Raw genomic sequence first — 18,143 nt, forward strand, 5'->3', positions numbered from 1 at the left:
AGTTTTGTCTCCCGGGGACAACCACCCGTTACTGCCAGGAGAGGCAATCACTGGGTGGCTGAGCTCCTGGGTGCAGCAGACAGACAGACAACCTGTGGACAGGTGGCTCCACCTCTCGGGGCCGTGTCCTCACCTGGAAAATGGAGCTTATGATGAGGATGACAGTATATTCCCATAAGACTCACAGCCGAGAGGCTGTGTAGCATACTGAGAGTGGAGCAGGCCAGATGCAAACTTGCCCTGGGTGGTGTTGATGTCATCACTGTGGGATGGAGCAGGAGCAGTGCTTGCAATAGGTAACCTCCCTGGAGCACAGATAGCTCAGGGGCTCCAAGGCCCCTCCGGGGATAATCTGGGATTGGGGGAAGGTGTCTGGGGGCCCAGACTGCGGTGGACATGTGGGGCTGGTGTGGCTGTCTAGTGGGCTGAATGTGGGGGCTCACCTCAGGTCACAGATTTGAGAGCTACCATGCACCTTGGGGGTCCTCCTGGACCTTGTTAGAGAGGCACTCAGGCTGCCAAGGGCCATGTCCCACGGTGGAAGTGCCACCCACGTCTCCCTGCACCATCAGGTCCTGGTATTGCTGCCTGTGTCAGCTGAGACGCCTGTCGCCCTTCCCTTCTCAGGTGGTGGGCTCCCAGGCAAGGATCCTGTACTCAGACCAGAAGGGCCGTGTGGCCATCGCTGTAGCCATTAACCAGGCCATCGCCTGCAGGAGGATCAAGGTGAGGTGTCCTGTGCTCCAGGGGAAGCATCCCTTAACCTCTTCCCACTGCCTTTCCTGCCCTGGGCCTTCCCGCCTGTGCCTCGGCTGCACCCCACAGCCTTCTGGGTGGGATGACACTCCTGTAGGGCCTCAGCAGCCCAGTGCTTAGGAGCAGTGGACCAGCCCCTCCCGGGAGCTCAGCCCTCCCACAGCTGAGGCCCAAACTTCCGCCTCTTTAGGGAGATCAGGTTTTGCTGAAGGCTTTGGTGCCTGGGACCAGCTGGGTAGAAGGGCTCTATTGGGGAGGCAAGGGTGAGGCGGCCGTGAGGGGGTGGTGGGAAGCAGGGCCTGGAGGAGCAGGAGCAGTGCTCGAAAGAGGTAACCTCCCTGGAGCATAGGTGGCTCAGGGGCTCCAAGGCCCCTCTGGGGATAATCTGGGATTGGGGGAGGTGTCTGGGGACCCTACTCTGTGTGTGTCAGGCCCCATCATTGTTCCCTCTGTGTGACCTTGGGCAAGTCCGGGGCCCTCTCTGAGCCTTGGTTTCCCTCTTCTGTGAAAAGAGAATAAAAAGCGTGTGTGTGAGGACTGAGTGAGTCAGCCTCCACAAAGTAACTTTACACATCTTTAGGGAACTCCCTTTTCTCAAGCAATGGCAAACTTCCCTAGCTTTTGCTCATTTTGCTCCCAATCAGCCAGGCCTGCCTCCAGGACGGAACCCTGGGCGTGCTTGCTCTGAGGGACTCTGGCTCCTCCTGCCACAGAGTTCTTGTGGGCGTCTCTCTTTTCAGAAGTGCCAGGAATGTTACTGGTCAGATGTAAGATAGACATTGGGACAGAGGTGTGAAGGCCACCCTGCCATGATTCTGGGGGTGGCACCGGCAGCAAAGGCAGCAGCCAGCCCTGCTGGGCACAGCCAAACACACCCACCCAGTGCTTCCTGGAAGCCCAGGTGTTCCCGGGGACTGCTAGGAAGTTCTAGGCGCACTGGCCCCGGGCTGCGGTCAGCTGGTTGGCAGAAACGGGTCAGTAAGCATGCGTTCATTCACCGGACAGTGCTGGGCTGAGCGCGGCCGCTGTGCAGCATGTCTTAACCCCCGGGGACATAGCAGAGAACAAGACAGACCTGTGTAGTGTGGTGAAGGGTGATGGACGCAAAGCTGAAGGTACACACTGAGACAGGGTTTCGGAGGGTGAGGAGCGGCATGCAGGATATGAACATGGCGAAGAGGAGTCGTCAGGACAGCCTCTCTGAGTTACTGACATTGAGCTGAGACCCGAATGGCCAGAAAGTGTCAGGATATCTGGGGGAAGGTGGTTTCATTGCACAGGTGAAGACGTGGGAACAGGCCTGGCCTGTCGAAGGAGGGAAAGGTGGGCCTCTTCATTCGGGAGCACAGGGCATCCCAGGCTTTTGGCAGGATGTATCCTCTGGCACAGGGGGCCTGTGAAATTTCGGGATCCCCTGGGGAGATTGAGAAGTTCATGCCCATCAACCAGCCCTATCTGTTTTATGGGACACTTGGGAGAAAAGTTGGCAGGGCCTGGTGATGGGAATAGGACTACTTAGCTGGAACAGCTGGGCTGCTCCCCAGGTACACTGCGAACCAGGTACTGACCTGCCTGCTCCCTCTCCTGACTGAACCGTGCAGAGCCAGGCTGACACGCTCCCTGTGCCGAGTATCAGATGGCTCCCCCTACCCCTTCTCTTTAGCCAGGGCTCCTCCCAGTTCCTTCACTCTGTTTCTTAAATTGCCAGTTAGAACTCATTTTCTTTTCTCTCTCTCTTTTTTTTTTTTTTTTTTGTTTTTGTTTTTCGGGAGAAAGTCTCACTCCGCAGCCCAGGTGGGGTCTCAACTCACTGCAACCTCCGCCCCCCAAATTAAAGTGATTCTCATGCCTCAGCCCCCTGAGTAGCTGTGATTACAGGCTTGCGCCACAACACCCGGCTAATTTATGCATTTTTAGTGGAGACGGGGTTTTGCCATGTTGGCCAGGCTGGTCTCGAACTCCTGACCTCAAGTGATCTCCCCACCTTGGACTCCCAAAGTGTTAGGATTACACGAATGAGCCACCGTGCCTGGCCAGGACTCCTTTTCATAGTGGGCCTGCCTGTGCACAGCATAGGGGAGCCAGCTGACCTGCCCTTAGCCACAGCCCTACCTGACCTCCAGGGCTGCACGACAACCATCTCGCCGGGGCTAAGCAGCAGCCAGCTGCCTCTCCTGGGTATCTGAGCAGCCAGAGATTCCTGGGGAACAGGGAGTGCTGCCGATGAGCGTATTAAAAAATCAAACTCAGTGTGAGTGCTTTCTCCGTGCGAAAAGTCTTTGTCCTCACAGAGACTGGTAGCACAAAAAGGCTCTTAGCAATTACCTTGTCCAGGAAACCAAGAGCTATTCCCAGAGGGAAGTGACCTGCCCAAGGTCTCTTGGTAGGTGCTGCCAAATACTCCCCCAGTGATGTCCCCCAACACCTCCAGGTCATCAGCCAGCCATGTCTCTATTGCACAGGTCAGGGGCCAGGCTGCCTGAGGCTTGAGCCCAGACTAAGCAGACACTAGGACTTAACAATTTTTCTGCTTTACAATGGTGCGAAGCGACACTTGTTTAGTACTGTCCTCGATGTACAATGGGGTTGTGTCCGAATGAGCCCATCGTAAGTTAAAAATACTCTAAGTCATTTTTTACTTAGGGTACAATGGGCTTATTAAGATGTAGCCCTGTCGTAAGACGAGGAGCACCAGCACATAACAAGTAGCCAGTTAAATCCCAGCTCACGACTCACTCGCTCTGTGAGGTAGGGGAAATTTCTTCTCCTCTCTGTGCCTCCGCTTTCTCACCTATGCAGTGGGCATGATAACAGTTGTGCCTATCTGAACAGGGTGGCTGTGAGTGCTCGGTGAGCTCACACATGTATTACACACGAGTGCTGCCGGACACATGTGAATCTATTCCAAGCTACAGATGACATCAGAAATAGTTGTGAAAAGGGTCTATTTTCCAGGGGGAGAAATCTAGCGGGTTCTAGTGTGGCCTGCCCCTTGTCCTCAGCCTTTACCAGGCAGCCATGTTGGACATTGTTGGCTGACAGCTTCTGTCCTTTCACGCACAGGCGCCGGTGGTCCTGAGCCGAGACCACCATGACGTGAGTGGCACTGACAGCCCCTTTAGGGAGACCTCCAACATTTACGATGGTTCTGCCTTCTGTGCAGGTGAGGAAGACGAAAATGTCTTAAACTTTCATTTTAGATTTGGATTTTATTAAAAATTGATGCATTCAGTCAGTCACAATGTTTCGAAGGATGTTCTGGCATCTGAGAGGCTCAGCATAGCGTGACCAACCCAGGACTGAGGGGGTCTGGGATGTGGGACTTCCAGTTGTAAAACCGGCGAATGCCAGGTACACCGGGCCAGCAGGCTGCCCTGGACGTGGGTGACCTTCAGGCTGTGGGCAGCCAGCTTTTTCTTTACCTTTCCAGATCCTAGAGCTGTATTTCTTGCGTTTTTTGGCTCCTGATCTCTTCCCCATCTTCACAGCCCAGCACCAAGAGGAGGGGGATATTTTTAGAGTTCTCCCTGATCTTCTCTGTGGCACCCATTGGGGTTTTGAGGGGAAGAGCCTGCAAGACTGTGCAAACCCCTTTATCTCTGTCCACCCAGGGGCTCACGGTCTCAGGCTGGCCCACGCCTGTCCCTTAGCAACGTGTTGAACACTTACAAGGTGACCGACTTGGCCTCTATTTCTCTCTGCAGATGCTCTCACTCCCCAGGTTTCAGGTTGGATGGTTGTCCTGGGACCTCAGTTCCCTAATGGGGTCAAGGGAAGCCATTCATTTGCAGTTTGCTCCTCTGCCCCCGTTTTTAAGAGTAGGAGTGACTCTCTTTGGCACTCTGCTTATCTGAATAACACTGGTTCCACATCCCTTTTAATTCTTTTGTTCTCTCTGCTTCCGGAGTGCTTTACCTGGCGCTCAGTGCTGGAGAGCTCCACCATGGGACAACTAGGCATGTGTCAATTTCTCCTGCTCCAGCTCTGGCTCTGCCAGCACACATGACTGCTGCTGTGAGAGGCGCCGTCCCTAGGGCCTAGCTGCCGCCCCATCCTTCCAGCCAAGCAGTGCTGGCTTAGCCAGCGGGGCCTGCCGATGCCCCCACCCGAGGCTGGCCTGACTAAGCCCGGCGCCCACCCAGTGCAGGGGGTGATGAGCGGAGGCATCTCTATTTCCACAGACATGGCTGTGCAGAACTTCGTGGGAGACGCCTGTCGCGGAGCCACCTGGGTTGCCCTTCACAACGGAGGGGGCGTGGGCTGGTAAGAAGGTTTCAGAGGACAGGGTATGGGCTCATGTGGAAGTTTTGGGGGTTCCTTGGGGCAGGGCCAGGCTAAGGTACCTGAAGTCCTGGGCCCTACCTCCCTAGTCACCTCCCCTGCCAGCACCTTGTGGAAAATGTATTCCTTGTGTGAGCGGAGACAGATGACAGAACTTCAGGAGGGGACTTGCATTAGCTACCCCACCTCTCTGGATCTCCCCTGCCGCGTGGGTCTCGGAGGCCTCTTACAGAGGCTCTGCAAGAATGGCAGCCACCCTCCTCACGTCAGTTTCCAGTGTGTCAGTTTCCATGTGTTCCCATGGAATTCCCGGTGCTTTCATGGCCAGGGCCTTCTGTTCCCTGCTCTGACCACCTCACCTGAGAGTGCAAGACCCAGCTGAGGCTCCCAGGGTAGCTGGGCTGGGAGCAGGAGACCTGAGGTCTCAGCTCCCCTCTCCCCTCGGCTCCCAGCTCTGCCCCTGCCCGGCTGGGCTCTATGAGAAAAGGTGCCCAGGTCTGGGCTCCTGGTTGAAGCTGGATTCTGGGCTGCGGGGAGCAGCAAGGGGTGCTGCAGCTTCGGAGGGAGGACAGCGCCCCCTGCCCGGCTCCATTGGCCATCTCCAGACTGGCCTCTGAGCCTATTTTGGTTGAGTCTAGTGGTCCCCTACCCTCCAGAGCCAAGTCCTGGCGGAGCATTCCAACAGGCTGGCTTGGCCTCGTGTCCTTGGAGGCTGCAGTTCCGTGCTGTGGCACTCAGGTGGCTGTAATTGGAGGAAAATGTGACTAAGGCCATGTCCTTTCCGACACACGGGCTGTAGAAAGCTCCGCGCAGAAAAGGGCTGCCTGGCCATTGGGTAGCTGGCATTTCTGTGCAGGATTTCCTGAGTCATTTCTGGAGGGGAAGAGAGTGGCTCTGAAGGAGGCTGAGCAGTTTGCCCAGGGCCACGGAGCTGGCGATGGAGCCGGGGTCTGACCCCAGGTTCCCCAGGATCCATTATTATTGCTGACAGACAGCCGAAGGCAGGAAGGGACAGGGCTGGGCAGGCTGAGGAAGAGGGCATAACCTGAGGGCCTTAGGGCAGGGACGGCAGGGCCAGAATTCAGGCAGACACAGTGCACAACTGACCCTGCCCTCAGGGCTCCCCAAGACAGGTAATGCTCCCTGCAAATTCCTAAGTTGCTCCCCCAAGGTTTGCCCCAGACTCTATGGACAGGGACACAGACTGACCAGATACTGGGACCTTTTACCCTGCTGCCCTTGAGGGGTCTTTTGGGAAAGTGCCACAAATTCATTCTGGGACCCATCACACTTACACATGTACATAATCTAACTCGTCGGAAAAAAACGTCTATCCTCCAACCATGGCTACTCCAAAGGGACGCCACTCCCAACTCAGTCCCCACCGTGGCTACTTGAAAGGGATGCCACTCCCGATTCCATCCCCACTGTGGCTACTCCAAGGGGACGCCCCACCCCCTGCAACTCTGCAGCGTTTCTCCTTCCTGCGCATTGATCCCTGTTTCTAGGCTGTGCACTCACCCTCACCTTCCTGGATTGACCTTCCCGTGTTTCCGCTTGTCTGTTGGCTCCACTCCAGGACAACCAGTGACAGCTGTGTGTTGTTTCTAGCCTCCTCTGTGCCACTGTCTCCTGCAGCCCTCTTCCTGATTGCCCGTTTGCCACCTGTCTTTGTGCCATCTGCCCAGCGCTCAGATTTAGATAGGGCACTGCTCGGCTGGCTGCAGCCCTGCATGCTCAGGTGGACGTTTGGACCACAGGCTGCAGGACAGGGCCATCTGGCTGGGCCACAGAGTACAAGAGATCAAGACAAGAGCCAGGCTGTTGTTCTTGGGTTGGTTGGACCTCAAAAAAGACTTTTCTGATCTCCTTTCCCTATTGGGAGGACCCAGTGAGAGGGGTGAGGCCTCCCCGTTGGTGCTGCAGCCTCACATGTGAGAGGGTCAGTTCCAGTGGCCACCGAGGGCCCGCTCAGGCAGCCTCTAGGCAGCAGGTGGGTGGGCAGCTGGGAGCCCACCTCAGGTGAGCAGGCTTCCAGCCGGTGTTTCCGACTTTACCCCTGCTCTTGCCCTCCTTCGGAGCCCCTTGGTGCTGACCACCAACTCCTGGGGTTCCCTGGGTCCTGGGGCGCCAATGGGTTCTGCTGGTCCCTCCCATGGCCACACTGAGCTGGAGCTTTCTGATGCCTGCCTCTAGCTTTCAGAATCCCTTCACCCGTTCTCCTGTCCCTTTCTCCTCATCCTTGTGGGTTAAATAATTCCTCTGCAGTTTTGTTGGTGAGATGCGGGAGGGGCAAGGGTAGATGGCTATGTTCTATCCACCATTTATTCTATATCTGGATACTGCCACTTTTTCACACTAAACAATGTCTTACAGTGCATCTGAAACTTGAATGTGCACAGAAATCCTCTGGGGATATTATTAAAATGCAGATTATTGTAAAAATGCAGGTCTGAGTCAGGCCTGGTGGTGCATGCCTATAGTCCCAGCTACTTAGAAGGCTGAGGCAGGAGGATTACTTGAGCCCAGGAGGTTTGAGTAAAGCCTGGGAAACATAGTGAGACACCCTCTCTACAAGAAAAAAAAAAAAAAAGGGAAAAAGGAAAGAAAGAAAAGCAGGTCTGGGGTGGGATGGAGATTCAGCATTTCCAGCAAACTCCTGGTGACGCTGATCCTCTGCTCCAAGGACCTCTCTGAGTAGCCAGAGCTTCCAGGGCCCTGTCTGTGCACACAGCCCTCCCCCACCCTCCCACATGCCTTCTGCGATGCCCCAATGGACAGCCCTGGAGTGCCATAGTTGACAGCAGTTGTCAGGCCATCTGCCTGCACAGGGTAGCCTTGCTGTGCCTTTGTTTCTCAATGAGAAAATAAGCATAATAATAGTAACTGCCTTGTAGGCTAGGGGTGAAGAGGAAATGAGCTGATAATAGCTAACACTTGTAGAGTGTAACATGTGCAAGGCCTTCTAAACTATCCATATATGTTAACTCATCGAATCATGCACTTTAATACATCTGGCATTTATGTTTTTCTACTTTCATGTTTTTCCCAAAGGTATAGTTAGTTGTTCCAACACCATTTGTGAGTTACCCCAAATTCACCATTAATAGCAATGTGTTAGCATTCCCATTTTCCTGGGATCTGCAAGTTCAGGGCTCCTCTGTGGTCAGTTTGCTAAGGTCACCTGTAGCTGAGTGGCCTTGGTCTCTGACCCTCTGACCCTTTAGATGCAGGCTTCTAAAACAAAATCTGTAGTTCTAATCTCTAAGAGGCCTCTCCAGCTGCGGGACACTGGGAGTGCTCAGGCCTGGGCATGGCTGTTGCTCCTCTGACAGATGAATGGCAATGACCTTAGATCGACTCAGAGCACCCTCCCACCTGGAGGCTGGTGGGAAGTGTGAGGGCAACCCACTGCAGGGCACGGATTGCCCAGGTGCAGGAATGCAAGTGCAGCATGGTAGACAGCAGGGCTGGCTCACTCGTAGGAGGGGTGCAGCTTCTGGGACCAGGAATGGGCAGTGCAGGTGGCTGCAAGGGGCACAGGGCACCTCTCACCGGCTTCCTGGTGAGAACTGGTTGAGGTTGTGGTCAGTAGGATTCAGGCTGAGCAGAGAAGCAGGGAAAGCCAGATGGGCCTGAAGGATGTGAGACAAGGGAAACCAGATGCACATTTTGGGTGCTGGAAGAAAAAGGAACAGATATACTGCAAGTGAGGACTAAGAGGCAGGAGGGACACGTTTGCAACAACACAATGACAGGCGTTTACAAAATCAAGGGTGCTTCTTGTGTGTGACTGAAAGCTGAGAAGACTGAGCAGGAGCCAAGGCTGGATCCTTCAAGGGCAGCAGCTCGTAGGTGGATGGCTGAGGATGAGGAGGGCCATCCCAGGCTGATGGGGAACAGCTGCAGTGCACATGTACGGAAACAGCGGCAGAGCTTCAACACACTTCTCATCTATTAGGAAACTCATCTGTTCAACTCATCTATTAGGAAACAAATGAAAACAAGAACATATCAAAACTGTTAGAGGGAGAGAAATGCATTAATTAGAAAATCAGAAATATTGAAAATAAAGGAACTTAGCCTTCAGATCAGGTAATCAGAAGGACCCCACCATACACTTGAGGCAAGCAGAAAGAAGAGATAAGGAAGATAAAGATCATAAGGATAAAATCAGGCGGGGCACAGAGGCCCACGCCTCTAATCCCAGCATTTTGGGAGGTTGAGGCAAGAGGATTGCTTCAGGCCAGGATTTCATGGTCATCCTGAGCAGCATAGCGAAATTCCATCTCTAAAAAAAATAGTTTTTAAAAATAAAACCAGAAAGAGTGACGACTGAACTGAGTAACACAAGACACACCAAGGGGAGCATGCTTTATAGGGCAGCACCCTGAGAATGCAGGGAGTGGGCAGCTATAGCCCACCGGGGGTGCCCAGGAGGTTTCCATCAAGGGGTGACCTCCAATGGGTGCTGGAAGTGGGCGCGAGGCCGACGGGCCCAGCACAGGGGGCACAAGTGGACAGAGAGGCGGCACGTGGCCACGCTGCTCTCAGCTCTGCTTGCCTACATGACTCCTGCATCCACCAGGCTGCAGAGGCCGGCAGTGTGGCGGCCCCAACCCTGATGCTGTCTCAAGCCAATGCTTCCAAAACATGGGCTTCTGCCTGCTCTGTGCGGGGTTGGGCCCAAGGACTGAACTGGAAACTCCTCTGCCTCCTACAGGGGTGAGGTGATCAATGGGGGATTCGGCCTGGTGCTGGACGGTACCCCAGAGGCCGAGCAGAGAGCCAGGCTGATGCTCAGCTGGGACGTCTCTAATGGTGTAAGTCAGCCCAGTCCTCGCCACCTCCTGAAGGCAGGGCCTTCAGTTGGGTGACCCCCATCCACGTTTGCTGTTATATATCATCTCCTGGGTGGGGGGACAGGGGCCAGATTCCTCTCATGACCAAAGCACAGCAGCCAGGAAGGGGGAATCAGCTCAAATGGAGGTCAGGTGAGGTGATGATGGGGAGACAGGTGGGACCCAGAGAATGAGGGGAGGCTTGGAGCCAAGGCGGGAGTTCAGATAGTTTGGGTGACTAAGAGTCCCTGGGCTGGGCCCAGAGTGTGAGCATGAGGACAAAGAGGGCGCTGGCAGGAGACTCGCCCCGACTCACCGGGAGCTGCAGGGCTTCTGGCAGGGCTGGGGCTGGAGGTCTTCATCCCAGAGCAGGAGGTTTTGTTCTAGGAGACGCCCCGGCTGTGGCATGGAAAAGTGGGTTGGGCACAGGTGTGGGGACCGTGTGGACAGTGAGGGCAGGGGTGGCAAGAATGGCAGTGGGGAATGGGGCAGGAGGTGTGGCATCGTCCAGGGGAGACCAGGTGGAGGGAAGAAAGCAGACTGCAGGGAGATTGTGAAGGTAAAGCTCAGGTCAAGGTGGATTCTAGAAGGGAGGGAGGTGCTGCGGAGGACTCCGGAGGTGAGGCCATTCTCGGAGCCAGGGGAGCGGGACTGGGTGTGATAACGGCCAGTTTCAGATCCCAGAGGAGGGCCAGAGACAGGGAGCCTAAGCTGGGGGTGGAGATGGGGCAGACACAAAAGGGCAGCTGGCCCCATGGACAGCCTCAGAGGTCCCGAAGCAGAGAGGCCCCAAGTGTGGGAGCCAGGACACACATGGGAAGCCCAGGCGTGTTGACATGGACTGCTCTCCCCCTCCTTGCTCCAGGTGGCCCGGCGTTGCTGGTCAGGGAACCAGAAGGCCTATGAGATCATCTGCCAGACCATGCAGGAGAACAGCAGCTTGGTGGTGACACTGCCCCACGAGGTGGAGGATGAGCGGGTGCTCCAGCAGGCCCTGCAGCTCTGAGGGAGCCACGAGTCGCGGCCCCTGCCTCTCTTTCTCGCTGGCAATCCTCACCTGCCCAACCATGGCACACACCCTTCCTGCACACCCGCACCACCTGCACTTCTCGCACATCCTCACGTGGCCTTTATGGTGCCCTGCGCAGGGTGCCACCACAGCCTCATTTTACAGACAGCCCGCCGAGGCCCAGAGACGTGCAGCCCTCTGTCCACGACCATGCCACTTGCCTGGGAGCCCTGAAGGCTGTCAAAGTCCATTTAGGGCTGAGTCCCAAGCCTGCCTAGGGGCCCTGCGGTGAACACTGGCCAAGCTGTCTCCGGCTGGGATGATCACACCCTCTGCTTCCTGGCCACCTGCCAGCCTCCATGCAACTCTGTCTGTCTGCTGCCCATCTGCTGTCTGTGCAAACACTTTCTGGACCCTTGGCACGCTGGGCTGCTGGCCTGGAGGAGTTCAGGAAGGAGGATAGACGGGGAAATAAAGGGTTTAACAGAGCTGTGTGCTGCACTGTGGGCTGATGGACAGGCAGACCAGGTCTGCCCTAAGGATAAATGATCACTTACTGGGGAAGAAATGAGAAAGCAGGGGCACCCCCTGAGGCCGGCACAGCCTGAGTGATACAGCGAAGGAGACTTCAGGAAGAGTGTTGGCCCCTGAGGCTGGAGTCTGGCACCCCTCCCCCAATCCCATAGCCCAGCAATGGATGGGTCCAGAGCCTTGTGGGAGGTCACTGGGATGGGGGAGGTGGCCTCTGTCAAGGCCACGGCTCATGAATCTCATTCTCTTAGCTGGGCATGCAGCGGACGAACAGATAACTCATCCTAAACAGAGAAATGAGAAAGAGCCTGTGGGGTGGGCCTCTGAGGGCCACAGAAAACCAGACACCCCACATGTCTGTGGACTGGAGAGGGGCAGGCCAGCCGGGTTCTTGGTCCCCACCCTCCCTGCACTCCGCGTCTCCTCCCCAGTAGCCATTCTCCCCTTTCCCTTGTGAAGAAAAGCCTCGTTTTGTGTGGGCAGCAATATAGGGTAAGAAAACCGCCTGATTCTCCAGCCTTCCTTGCTGTTAGGAGGGACTGTTGGCCTAGTCCTGGCCCACGAGATGACGGTGGGGTCTGTGGGGCCGGCCTTCTTGAGAGCCGTCGTTTTTCTAATCAAATGGACAGATCCAGTGGGGTTGCTTTTTGCCTTCACCCCTTCTTCCTGCCAGAACCAAGATGTGGGGCCTGGAAACACAGCAACCAGGTTGGTCAGCTAGGGCGGCTGCCACATAACGTCTGGCACTGGGGCCCAAACAACAGAAATGAAACACATTTGCAGGCTGGAAGCCCAAGATCAGGTGCCAGCTGGAGTGATTGCTGTGAGGCCAGCTTCTCGCTGCATCCTTCCATGGCAGAGACAGAGAGGAGAGAGTGTTACAGAGAGAGGCAGAGACAGGAAGACAGAGACACAGTCACTGAGCGAGACAGAGAGAAAGGGACAGAGAAAGAGAGATACAGAGAGGAAGAGACAGAGAAAGAGAGAAAGACAGAGAGATAGAGAGATGGGACAGACTGTGTAGGGATGCATCATCTGTCCCCACATCTCCATGGAAGACCCTGCTGCATGGATCTGTGCGCACATCTTAAGAGCAGGCCGCAGGGCCCTGGCATCACCCTTTCCCCATCCAGCACCTTCCCTCTTGAAGGACAGGCAGGGCTCTGGTGGCTTCCAGCCACACCCCAGGCCCCCTCTGGGCTCCATACCAAGCCATGCCAGGGAGCAAGCTACTTCCCTGGGCCCCTGCATGCCAACCTGCTGTCGGCTGCTGCAGTGGGAAGTGACAGCTGACTCCCACGGGGCTCACAGCGGAATTGGGGTAGCTGGCCACAGCTGCAGTCGCCATGGATGGAACAGTGTGGCTTCTGATGTGCCTAGTACCATCTTCTTTTTCAGAAGGCAAGGATGTATAGTCCAGTTAGAAATGTTTTCATCAAAATGATTAAAAGAGAAACCAATTGGCCATGATGAGTATAGGGTTCAGTTGCCTTAACAGTTGGTGGTGAGAAAGGCTCAGGCCCTGTAGTGCAGCATTAGGGTCCTCTCCCTGGGCAGCCCCTGCTCCCTGCAAACCCAGGGTCCCTGGGAACTGTATGCTTTCCTTGCTGGCAAGCCCAGGTCAGGGAGGGAGGGCCCGGCTGAGTGGTGCACTCTCCCGTTCCAGTTTTCCCAGAGTAGACAACCACACAGGGGCCTGTGGGCCGGACTTGACCTGCAGTTATGTTTTATTTTTATATTTTTTAGAAACTGGGTCTTGCTCTGTCACTGGAGCAAGGCTGGAGTGCAGTGGTGCAATCATGGCTCACTGTAGCCTTGAACTCCTGGGCTGAAGTGATCCTCCTGCCTCAGCCTCCCAAGTAGCTGGGACCACAGGAGCACAGCACCACACTCAGACTGCAGTTGTGTTTTGTTTGGTCTGTACTGTTTTTAAAAAACTTGACTTTGTCACCAATGTTTACAAATTGGGAGAAATCCAAAGCTTATTTTTTGAAAATCAAGATATAAGGTGACACCATGCTCTCACTACCTCTGTGGCAGCGATCTGCTGGGGGCCCCTCTGGGCTGGCCTAGCTCTCTACACTTGGCCACAGTCCCTTCCAATCCCTACAGACCCCACGGTGAGGCAGAGTGTGCGTGCTGTTTGTCCCTTGGCATGAGCTTCTATGTTTCCGGTGCCCATCTGTCTCCCACATTTGTGTGACTTCTATGACCTCTGCTGGGATTTGAACTTGTGACCTTTGACAAAGAGATGATCTTTTGCTCCCCATGAACCCCATCCCCACTCCCATCAAAATTTGGGAATCGTGGACACTTCTGTTAGCAATCTCAAGATCCACGTGATTCCTTTTAGCCCAAAAGAGGTGCTGGACATCCAGCGATACCTGGGTTGGTGGGATTTCTCCCCAGACACAAATAAATCTGAATGTGCATGCGTGTGTCATCTGTGTCCCTTCCCTTGGCTTCTCCAAATTCCTTTCCACACAGCCTGGAGAGTGCAGGTCTGAGTGGCCAAGGCGCAAGCTCTGTGGTCCTTGTAATTTGGGGGACTCCTTTGAGACTACCAAGTTCAAGTCTCTGCCTGAGTCCCACTGAATGACAACATTGAGCTGACTTGAGCCCTCCTGGTGAAGTGGTGCGTCTGACCCTCGCCAGGAGTCCTGTTGCTACTTTCAGGGTGTCTCAGCAGAGGGTATTAGAAACAACCGAGTATCAGATTTGAGCTTTGGTTGGGTGGGGGAGTCTTAGGAAGCGGGGATTTGCCAGGATTGGCTCTTACCAGAAATCGAGTCAACACCACGACTAGGTTTCTGACTAAATCCTATATATAGAGAGGGGGGCACACAGACAGACAGGTTGTCAGGGGCACAAAAGCAGCAGTCGCTCATGTTAGCTGAGAGAGGGGGTGCTGGGTGTCTTGTAAATGGCACAGCAAGTGACCTCGCTTTACCTGGGTGGAGACACATCATGACGTGGCCTTGCTTTGTCTCATGTCATTGTGTCTCAGTGACCTTGGCCTAGGTTGGTTTTCTGCGTGATGGTTCAAGTCTTACAGAACAGAGTGGCCCAGCTTTAGCCCCCGACCAGTTTCTGGATGGCAGGGGCTGCCCTTTTTCTTTCTCAGTCCTCTTCATTTTACAGATGAGGAAACTGAGGCACAGAGTTGTGATAGTTTAAAGATGGCTGCAAATTATTTCCAGTACCTCCCATTGAGAGGTGGAGTACAAATTCCCCTTGCCTGGGTCTGCAATGTCTTATGACTTACTTTGATCACGAGAATGTGGCATAATCAATGCTGTGCAACTTCTGGGTCTGGGTCCTAAGAGAGGGCTGCTGGAGTTCTAGCAACATACCCTCTGAGAGGCCAGCGGCCATGCTGGGGCACCTGGTGAGCTGTGTGAAAGACCAGGACAGCAGCAGCCTCCAGACCCTGCCTTACAGCAGTGACAGACCTAGTGGCGGCCTGCACTGTCCAGTGTGGCAACTGCAGGCTGTACACAGTGTGTTCAGTATTTGACATAGTATCTGACACAGAGAGGAACTGAACTCTAAAATTTGATTTTTTAATCCATGTAAATCAAATTTGATTATATTTAATATAAATGTACAGTAAGGAATCTCTTAATGAGCACTTAATGAATACTTTCTGAGAAATGCATTAATAGATAATTCCATCATCGTATGCATGTCATAGAGTATCCTTTCACAAACCTAGATGGCACAGCCTACCACACACCTAGGCTATGTGGGATAGCCTACTGCTCCTAGGCTATACACCTGCACAGCATGGTACCATGCTAAATATGCCAGGTAACTGTAACACAACAGTAAGTGTTGTGTCTGTAAACATAGATAAATATAGAAAAGGTACAGTAAAAATAAGCTATTTACATAAAATATAAAGAAATGGTACACCCGTATAGGGCACTTTACCATGAAAGGAGCTTGCAGGACTGGGAAGTGCTCTGAGTGAGTCACTGAGTGAGTGGTGAGTGAATGTGAAGGCCTCGGGCATGACTGCACTACCGTAGACTTTATAGACACCGGACACTTAGGCTACACTACATTTATTTTAAAATATTTCTTTTTCTTCAAGTTGGGCATGATGGCATATGCCTGTAGTCCAGTTAATTGGGAGGCTGACCTGGAAGGACTGCTTGAGGCCAATTGGAGGCTGAGTTATGACTGCACCTGTGAAGAGCCACCACACTTCAGCCTCAGCAACATAGGGATGGACTTGCTGGCTCATGTGGAGATTATGTTTAGCTTTCTGCAGAACTGCCAAACTGTTTTCCACACCGCACCATTATACATTCCCACCAGCAATATGTGAGGGTTCCAATTTTTCTATATCCTGTTTTTTTTTTTTTTTTTTTTTTTTTTTTTGAGACGGAGTCTCGCTCTGTCGCCCAGGCTGGAGTGCAGTGGCCGGATCTCAGCTCACTGCAAGCTCCGCCTCCCGGGTTCACGCCATTCTCCTGCCTCAGCCTCCCGAGTAGCTGGGACTACAGGCGCCCGCCACTTCGCCCGGCTAAGTTTTTGTATTTTTTAGTAGAGACGGGGTTTCACTGGGTTAGCCAGGATGGTCTCGATCTCCTGACCTCGTGATCCGCCCGTCTCGGCCTCCCAAAGTGCTGGGATTACAGGCTTGAGCCACGGCGCCCGGCCCTATATCCTGTTTTTTAAAAAATTACCGCTATTTTAGTAGGTGTGAAGTTGTATCTTACTGTGTTTTGATTTGCATTTCCCTAATGATTCATGATGTTGAGCCTCTTTTTATTTGCTTATTGGCTGTTTGTATTATCTTCTTTGGAGAAATGTGTCTATTCAAACCTTTGCCTTTTAAAAAAGTGGACTATTTGTCTTCTTGTTGAGTTAAAAGAGTTCTTTATATATTCCAGATAGTAGATCCTTATCAGATACACGATTTGCACACTCTTCTCCCATTCTGAGTTGTCTTTTCACTGTTTTATTGGTGTCCTTTTACCTGAGTAAGTTTTTAATTTTGATGAAGTCCAAGTTATCTATTTTTCTTTCTTATGCTTTCAATATTATATCTAAGAAACTATTCCCTAATACAGGGTCACATAGATTTACACCTATTTTTCTTCAAATAGTTTTATGCTTTACATGTAGGCTTTTGCTCTATTTTGAGTTAATTTTTGCCTCTGATGAGAGATACAGGTCCAAATTGGTTCTTTTGCATGTGGAGATCCAGTTGTCCCAGTGCCGCCATTGTTGAAATGACTATTCTTTCCTCCACTGAATGGTCTAGGAACAATATGCTTTTGGCATAAACTGATATATTTAATGGATGTATCCTATTCTTTTTAATATTATAATTTGTGTTGCTTCTAAAAAATACTCTTAATAATAAAGCATTCATGTATTTAATAAATATGCATCAACAGTCTTCCTGGGCACACACCGTGAATAGGACACAGTTCCTGGGCTCCAGCAGACTACATTCCAGAGGGGGAGAGGCAGTGAAGGAGCAGGGAAGGAACACACAAAACAGCGGGTGATGAGAGCTCTAAGAGCAAACAGATCAGACAGAGGTGGGAATACGGGACCGGGTAAGCATGTGCTTTGGATCAGAAGGGCCGCAGAGTCCTCCCGGAGGAATCAGAATCAGCTGCGCCAAGTCTCTGAGGCTGGAACCAGCTTGGCCTGCTGGATGAACTGGGAAAAAGAGGTGGGGTGCGGGGGAAGGGTGGGGGGCAGCAGGAGAGTGGCGGGAAGTGAGGGAAACAGGTCGGGGAGGGTAGACTAGCAAGGCCATAGGCGCCTTCGGGAGTAAGGTGGGGGTGAGCATAATTTGATGTGCAATTTTTAGATCATAAAACCGTGCCCCATGGACGGGAGCGAGTGGAGCGGAGGGAGACCGATGACAAGCTAGTAGTTATTTTTCAAGTACCCAGGAATAAAGTGCGGGTTTGGATCTGAGTGGTGGTGAGGTTGAAGTGGAGGAGTCCAGATTGAATGTGGAGGTGCACGGTGAGGTGGGAGAGGGCAAGGAACGGAAACAGTAAGTAATTCAGCTGTTGCAGTGAGGTTGTGTCAAGTTTAGTAGGAAATACAGTTGGAAATACAGACAGGGGTCCTACCTATCAGGGAGGCCCCGTGTGCCCAGCAAGGACCTGGGCCAAAGCAAACGAGGTCTGTGCGCCAGCGGCGGCGGGCGGGCTTGCACTTAAGTGAGCTGGGGGTAGGCATCCAGCTTGTTGGACAGGTTCGAATCCTGAATCTGCCGGCTGCCAACTGTGTGTGTGACTCAAGCTCTCCGTACCTGTTTCCTCACCCCTGGGTGACCGCGCACGCTTAATCAGCTCAGACAGGCACAGCCCCTGGGACGCGGTCAGTGCTTACGAGAGGCTGCTTGTGAAGTGTCTGAAATACTAATATGACTCGAAGTCAGACAGGCTTCGACTCCCATGCCAGCGGGAACAAGAGGGAAGCGCTCACTCAGCTTTCGGAGCCTCACCCAGTCCCCAGCTGTCCCGCCCCCCGCCCTCCGCCCTCCGCCCTCCGCCCTCCGCCCTCCGCCCTCCGTCCTCCGCCCTTTACGGGGCCGGCGCTCCGCCCCCCGACCCCGCGCCCCGCCCTAGTCTGTCCCGGCGCCCCGCCCCCGCCTCTGGCGCCCCCGCAGCCCCGCCCCACGTCACGTCGGCCCAGCAGGCCTCGCGCATCGCCCGGTGGCGTCCGCGCACGCGTGGTTCCGAGCC

The 18,143-nt window shown here is 53.7% G+C and overlaps 1 protein-coding gene across 4 annotated transcripts in view; it reads left to right on the forward strand.

The window, feature by feature from the left end:
- Positions 1-11,375, forward strand: part of UROC1 (urocanate hydratase 1) — a 35,163-nt gene extending 23,788 nt beyond the window's left edge. For 3 of the 4 annotated variants that reach the window (XM_005547902.4, XM_005547903.4, XM_065539106.1), the window contains 5 exons: positions 628-726; positions 3,820-3,919; positions 4,938-5,019; positions 9,761-9,860; positions 10,744-11,375. In XM_005547902.4, the coding sequence (XP_005547959.3) occupies positions 628-726; positions 3,820-3,919; positions 4,938-5,019; positions 9,761-9,860; positions 10,744-10,884 (522 nt within the window). In that variant the 3' untranslated portion in view covers positions 10,885-11,375. The remainder of the gene's footprint in view (positions 1-627; positions 727-3,819; positions 3,920-4,937; positions 5,020-9,760; positions 9,861-10,743) is intronic. The other variant, XM_005547904.4, reaches the window with a different exon arrangement.
- Positions 11,376-18,143: the final 6,768 nt, after the last annotated feature.

Source organism: Macaca fascicularis, chromosome 2 (assembly GCF_037993035.2).
Source record: "Macaca fascicularis isolate 582-1 chromosome 2, T2T-MFA8v1.1".
NCBI lineage: Eukaryota > Metazoa > Chordata > Mammalia > Primates > Cercopithecidae > Macaca > Macaca fascicularis.